The 8,035-nt window shown below is 36.5% G+C and overlaps 1 protein-coding gene across 1 annotated transcript; it reads left to right on the top strand.

The window, feature by feature from the left end:
- On the top strand, positions 5,396–6,529 carry LOC104720520. Its single transcript, XM_010438411.1, has one exon. The coding sequence runs from the start codon at positions 5,396–5,398 to the stop codon at positions 6,527–6,529; it is 1,134 nt and encodes a 377-aa protein (XP_010436713.1).

Genomic DNA, 8,035 nt, shown 5'->3' with positions numbered 1-8,035 from the left:
TTCATTCCCGAATGACCAAAACCCTATTTTCTTAACCATCTAATCGGATAAGGCTTTTTAGTCATAGGCCTATTAATAAAATTAAAACTTAAAATCAGGATTTATAAATAAATTAAGTTAGGCTCAATAACAAATAACGGATATTGGATATCCGATTGGAAAATCATTCATTATCCGGATCCGTATCCGAATATGACAGATCCAAAAAATCAATATCTGAATCCACTTCGTTTCAGCTGGATATCCGGTTTTTTGGATCGAATACCAGATTGGATATCGGATATCCGCGGAACCCGGATAATATTCCTAGGACTAATTTTACTCATAGATAGATTATACTATTTAGTGGTTTTTTACTTTTTAGTCAACGGTCAATATTTTACTTATTTCTTTTTAGAAATTTTTTATTATGATTTTTTCATAAATGGCATGCACCCAAAAAGAGAAAAACTTTTAAAATTTGTAATTATTTTCATTTTAGTCAATGGTCAATATTATATTTGTCCTATTTTAGTAATTTTTTTATTATGAGTGCACACAAAAAGAAAAAGGCTTTTAAAAATTGTAATTAGTTGTATATGACTTTTAAAAGATATTTTCTATTAGTTTTTCTACAATCTGAAATGGTAAGTCTACATATTTCAAGAAAGTTTGAATAGAAAAAATATATATAAGAGGATCACCATTTGCTCGAAAACCAAAAAAAAAACTAAACCCTTCAGAAGAGAAAAACTACAAAAACAATAATGTCAGCACAAAGAATAATTATCGTTGTAGCTAGTGTAAGATTCTATTAAAAAGTCGTTAATCGATTAACAATGTGGTATATAACATTAGAGTATGAAACTAAAATTGGAGTTTTAAAACAACAAAATTATGAAGAGATTAATTTTGTATTAAAGAAAAAAAAACAAATATAAGAGGAGTCCAACCTTTGCACTAAAAAAAGCTCTTAAAACACTTCACTTAATTAAATAACATAATGAGATGTGTTCATGTATATAACAAGTAAAATTCACAATTGTTTTTTACATGATATCGGTAGGGGCGTGATCGTAAAAATGATATTTTTTAGTATTAAATATAATATATAATATTATGAATCATACATTAATTAAGACTCTTAAATTTGATGAAATATTATTGAAATTTCTAAGATATATACTAATGGTAAATGAAGTTTTATTCATAATTAATTGATAATAAATATAAATTTGACTAATTCATTTTTACATATGCATTGTGTCGTTAAAAAAATTATTTCGGTATAGAATGGTCAATAGTTAGAAGATAAGGATGTGTTTCTAAATATTCTATGATACTCAAAAAAAAAAAAAGAATTAATGGAAATATCACAATGCCGAAATGGAATTGGAAACGAAAAACAAGAAAAAAGATGATAATGTTATATGAGCTCGATCGAGGTCAAATGAAAAAAAAAAAGATTAAATATAGAAAATCAGCATTATTTTTCAGAATTTATTAATAGGCCTATGACTAAAATGATGACATTTATTGTCGAGACTTACAAATATATACATTTTAATTCGATTCAAATGATGACATTTTCCTTATTTCTCACACGTTCAACTCTCATCGTCTTTTACTCTCCTTCTCTCCGCCGTGAGCCCAGTTTTTTTTTTTTTTTTCAGACTTTCAAATCTTCCCACCATGATTTAAAGAGAGACTTGCCATCATTATTCCTATCACAGGCCATTCTAATGTCTAAAAAGAAAAACCCTTATTCATCTTCCGAAGCTTTGCCCGCCATATAGACATTACGATCTCAAGCGGTTGGATCATGTCGCAAACACTTATTCACATGGTGTCGATCGACACTCTCCTAGTGTCGGTCGACATCGACGCCCACAACATCACTTCCATCGATCTCTCCTTATCCAAACCTAACTCCAGCCGTTCTACAATGATCCAAACACACAACAACAAGCTGGTGTTGACCAACACCACCTTGATGTCGCTCGACACCCCAATCTTACCATAAAACGTCTATGCCCAACCGCAATACAAGCACTTGATTAAAACACAAACCAACAATTCATTTCACAAACCCACTGTTGGATATGAAGCTTGTAGCACCACAAAGCTACCCACCAAATTTCAGCCGAATTGTACTCCGTTTCATCCTCCAAATGTTGCCCCAAAGTAGCCATCTCGAGCCAGTCTGCGCTTTCCATACGCGGGTGTTGGTTTCGATCGACACAACACCAGAAACAATACTCAGAGCCTTCCTTCAAGCTCCTTTCAGCCACAAAACCTTAATCCTTCATAACTATTGATTTTCTAATCGATTAAACACCAAACAACACGACTCACCTTGATAATAACCATGAGAGAGTCGTGGATGCTCATGAAGAAGATGAATCTCTCTTCTTCTCCTCTTATGCTCTAAGCACAAGGTGTATCTTCCTCCAGCATCCTTGATGCACGACGAAGAGAAGCTCCCCTCAAGCCCACTGCTCGATCTCCTCTTCTCCCTAACAAAAAGACCTCTTTCCCTTTCCCGTCCATCTCCAAACCGCTATCCTTCTCTCTTTCTCCCAAAGATACCAAAGCACACCTCTCCTCTCTCCTCCCTTCCTTGGAACGACAAAACGGCCAACCCTTAACAAGGACGTCGAGATATCCCTTATGTACTCGGTACCTAGGGTTTCTTCAACCCAAACTAAACCGAACTGTCGATTAAAACAAACCGTATAACCACAATTTTGATGGTGTCGATCAACACTAGTCTTGCATCGATCGATACCCACCCAACATTGGGCTTGAGATGTTACAGAACCAGTTAGCTAATAATTTTATTCATGATTTGTAATCATAAAACTTGTAATTTTTAGATTTGAATTAAAATTTGTAGATGATTTGAAATTTTTAATTTAATTTGTGTTTATGATTGAAGCCCTTGAGTTCCTTAGACATCATCCCCTTAGGGTTTAGTTTCCTTCATACAAAACACAATTTATTAAATTCATTGAATTTGTCAGATTTCTTAGATGATGTTGGTGTGTTTTGTGTTGGTGTTAGTCTAGAGAAGAAGCAAGAAAGAGATAAAGAGGGACAAGGATAAAATTGTAAAAAAATGCATAATTTCATAAGCATGGATAAGTTCCTAATTTGTAATATTTAGCACAAAAAATGCCTATTTCTATAATAATACCATGAAAAAATGGAGCCCTCAAGTGTCTATCTACTTAAATAGTCTGTTGGAGTCTTATTATAGGAGATTGTGACATCGATACAATATAATCTCTTAGATTATGTTTCTTACCAACGCTAGTTGCCTCTATACTGTCAACCCTAAAGTGCAACTTTTTATAATTGATTTTGTAATGCAACTTTTCTTTTTCAAAGGGGATTTCCAAAAAACAAATTTCTCTTCCAAAATATATTAACTAATTTAGAGTTTATTTTAGTGAGTTTTACTTCAGCCATACTTTCTATTCGGAAAAAAAAAATCGATATCTATATTTTTATCTCTCTACTTGGAGATCTTTATTTTCAGTTTAATACCTTCAATACAAAAAAAAAACTGTGTATGTATATCAAAAATACTTAGTGATCATCTCATCTTAGAGCTATACACACAAGCAGTTAATATCATAACAATAAGCATGACAACTAAACCATGATAATTAAAAAACAAAGAACGTTCACAAGCTACCGACACCTACCTTTGGTGTTGTTTGTTACCACTCTACCACCTCCCTCAGTTTTGTGATGGTGTTGACCGATGATATCTTGTGTTTTTGTTGGGTTTTAAGCCTTTTTTTGCATATTTTTGTTGCATAATCTTGTCATTTTAGGTTGTTTTAGGAGCATATGCATCTAGTATCTCATTTCTCAGGTTCTTGGAGTGATCTCACTATATTTGGAGCATTTGGACTTATTTTGGTGCAAAGAAGCAAGAAGATTGGAGTTAGAGAAATGACTTGGACAGGAGCTAGCCGCGGTCAAGACCATCAGCCAAACCATGGCCGTAGGAGACCATCGAGCACCACCATCGGCCAAGAGTAGGCCGATTGAACTCATCTGTACCGCGGACAGGAACCACCAGCGGTCAAGGCCATCGGCCAAGAGTAGGCTGATTGAACTTACTTGGACCACGAACAGGAGACACCAGCGGCCACCACCATCAGCCAAAGTGTGACCGGTTGTCCCAATCGGCCATCTCAATCGGTCCAAGCTTGCCCGGTTCACCTAAGTCCACACTTGTTTTAGTTTTAATCTGGGTTTGACCCATTTTGTTTTGGGTTGACCCGGGTCCTTTTATGTTTTCCTATAAATACTCAATTCTATTAAGGGGAGACTTATCTTTTGTTTATCTCTTGTTTAGCAGCCATTTAAGGTTCTTAAGTCTACATACTCTTGGTTTGTTGAATGATTGAGTACTTCTAAGTTCTTAATAGCAATTTCTCTTTCAAATCTCTTAATCTATAACCTCTTATTATGATTTCACAAAGATCAAACCATTTCCTTTGTGTGATCATGATGATGAGTGAGTAGATCTTTTATAACTTTGGGCTAGGTAGATTAGGGAGATAGATGACTGATCTTTGATGTCTAGGGCTTTATTTATGTATTTCCTATCTTGTTTGGTGATTATAATGCTAGATCAGCCTTGATCATGTTGATTCTAGACTTTAGGAATTTCATGCCCAGAGGGTGTTTGATGAAATTCCTGAACCAAACTATTCAAGAGCTTTGCATTCTTAGACAATGGAAATTGACGATTAGGGTGCTTAGTGGTATTGAGACATGTTCTTAATGCATGTTTGCCTTGTGATTGCCTTTGGAAAAATTTGATTATCACTTGGTTAGCATAGGAATCTCTATCATGGAAATGGATTGATTTGCATTAGTGTTCTTAGCCATAGGATTGTTCTTGATTGTTGCTTAGACATCTAGGATTGGTTAGCTATCATGGAAATGGATTGAGTTTGCATTGTTTAATTTGGCTTGTTTCCTTTCTTTGAATTAGTTAGTTAGTTAAGATTGTTACAAAGAACCAATTCCTGTTCAAGAATAGATTAAGCATCTTTGTGCATTCTTATTATGTTGATTAATGCAGATTGTGGATTGATAATTTAATTGAAGTAAAAGTACTACATCAATTTGGCGTCGTTGCCCATTTGCATTCAATTTGACTATTAGGATTTCAACTTCGCTTGAGCCTATTCATTTTATTTACAATGTTACTTACTTTGTTTGCTTTAGTGGTTTGAATTCTCTTTTGCAAGGTGTATGAACCTGAGAAGTCAAGGCCAAGCAGACTTGATTGAGCGGGTTGACGACATCTACCGTTTAGAGCGAGAGAATCGCCGGTTAGCAAGACACATTATGGACAACAATCCACCTCCTCCTGCTGTTCATAATGGAAATGACCAGCCCAATGATGATAAGAGTTCCTCACCATGTACCAAGACAAGCTCCTCTCATTGGAGCCTATGATGCATCAAATGTCAATGGACATAGAACTGGTATTAGAGCTCCACCAGTTGAGAAAAATCACTTTGAGATCAAAGCCAGTCTTATCAACATGGTGCAAGGATCAAAATTTCATGGTTTGGCAATGGAAGACCCCCTTGATCACTTAGATCAATTTGATAGGTTTTGTGGGACTGTTAAGATCAATGGTATCTCTGAAGATGCCTTCAAGCTTCGCCTCTTCCCATTCTCTCTTGGTGATAAGGCTCACATTTGGGAGAAGAATTTGCCTTACAACACCATTACCTCTTGGGATCAATGTAAGAAGGCTTTCCTCTCAAAATTCTTCTCTACTACAAGAACAACAAGGTTTAGAAATGAGATATCAAGCTTTTCTCAAAAGGGAAATGAGAGTTTTTGTGAAGCATGGGAAAGATTCAAGGGGTACATCTCTCAATGTCCACATCATGGTTTCTCCAAGGAGTCACAATTGAGTACACTCTATAGAGGAGTTTTTCCTAAGTATAGGATGCTACTTGATACAACAAGCAATGGGAACTTCTTGGGTCAAAATGCTGAACATGGAATGTTGTTGGTTGAAAATCTTGCTCAAAGTGATGGGAACTATGGAGAAGATTATGATAGAACTCCAAGGGACTATATTTATATGAATGAGCAGCACCGCAAGGAGATCAAGGCTTTGAATAACAAGATGGATAAGATGCTTAGTGCCAATCAAAAGCAAGTTCACTTTGTCAATGATTGTGAACTTTATCAAGAGGGCATGGAAGCTTGTGTTGAAGGTCAAGAAGAAGTCAACTATGTAGGTGGCCAAGGCTATAACAAGTTCAATCCTAATTACCGCAACCACCCAAACCTCTCTTACCGCAGCACCAATGTGGAGATCCCACAAGATCAGACTTATCCACCACAAAAGCCTCCTTGTTTTCCTTCACAACCAAACTATCAACCTAAACCTCAAGGGAACTATCATGCTAAGCCTCAAACTTATTCCCAACCTCAGCAACAAATGAATGCACCACACCCTCAAGGTCAAGGAGATGACACAAATGCTCTTCTAAGATAAATTCTAGAAGGCCAAGGGAGAAATGCCATTGAACTTGCCACACAAATGAAGAACATGCACCACAAAGTTGAGAATGTTTATGGTGAGTTAAATTCTAAGATTGAGAGGTTGCAAACACAGGTTCAGAGCCACGCTTCATCATCTTCACCAAGACAAATGGGTTCCTTACCAGGAAAACCAGAACCAAACCCCAAAGAATACATCAATGCCATAATGCTGAGAAGTTGTAAGCAACTACCTACCAATGAGCTCAATAGGGACATTGAGACTAAAGGAGGGGAGGTAATGGTTGAGATTGAAGATGAGGATGAGTTGATAGTGAAAGACTTGGGTAAAGACAAACAAGCTGATGAAGTTGTGGTTGACAAAGGCAAGAGTAAAGTGGTTGAGGAACCAAACCAAGACAACACCATTGATGAAGCTTTCAAGAAGAGTAAGGAGATTTCCAAGGAGACTCTATTTGTGCCTCCACCTTATGAGCCAAGACTATCATTTCCTGGTAGGTTTAAGAAGCAACAAGTAGACAAGTATAAAGCTATGTTTGATGCTCAAATGAAAGATGTTGCCATCACAATGCCAATCATTGATGCATTTTTGCTGAATCCATCATACAACAAGTTCCTCAAAGATGCAGTTATGGAGAAGAAGAAAGCTCTTCAAGGAATGGTATTCTTAACCCATGAGTGTAGTGTTATCATTCAAAACAAGGTAGTAGCAAAGAAGCTTGAAGATCCTGGTAGCTTCACTCTCCTTTGTACACTTGGACCCTTATCTTTTAGTCACTGTTTGTGTGACCTTGGATCTAGTGTGAGCTTGATGCCTCTCTCAGTTGCCAAAAGACTAGGTTTCACTCACTACAAGAAGTGTATGATCACCCTTGTTCTTGCGGATAGGTCAGTTAGAACACTAGTAGGAGTGCTTGAAGACTTACCGGTGATGATTGGTCATTTTGAGATCCCAACAGACTTTGTTGTGCTTGAAATGGATGAAGAACCAAATGATCCACTAATCTTGGGGAGACCATTTTTAAGAACTGCAGGAACAATGATTGATGTGAAGAGTGGGAAGATTCAATTGAATTTGGGAAAGGAAGCCTTGACCTTTGACATTAACAATATGATGAGGAAGCCTACAATTGATGGTCAAGTTTTCTACATTGAGAAGATGGAAGCTTTAGCTGATGAGCTTTTGGAGGAATTTGCCATAGAGGATGAGCTCCAAAGCACTTTGACAGTTAAACAAGGAGAGTTTGGTTTACTAAAGGAAAATAGTGAAGGGTATGAAAAGATTCTTGACTCTCGCAAGCCCTCTAGTAATGATGGAAGCTTCCTTGAGTTGAAAGAGCAAATGGTGTGTTCAGTTGAAGTTCACTCAAATGAAGATTGGAGTGAGCTTAAGGCACCCAAGATTGAACTTAAACCACTCCCTAAGGGGCTAAGGTATGCTTTTCTAGGTAAAAACTCTACTTATCCTGTCATTATCAATGAAGAACTTAGTGACCAAGAA

This window comes from Camelina sativa, chromosome 10, assembly GCF_000633955.1.
Source record: "Camelina sativa cultivar DH55 chromosome 10, Cs, whole genome shotgun sequence".
NCBI classification, from domain to species: Eukaryota; Viridiplantae; Streptophyta; class Magnoliopsida; order Brassicales; family Brassicaceae; genus Camelina; species Camelina sativa.
The sequence above is the reverse complement of the archived record's forward strand: the minus strand, read 5'-3'. Positions and strand labels throughout refer to the sequence as shown.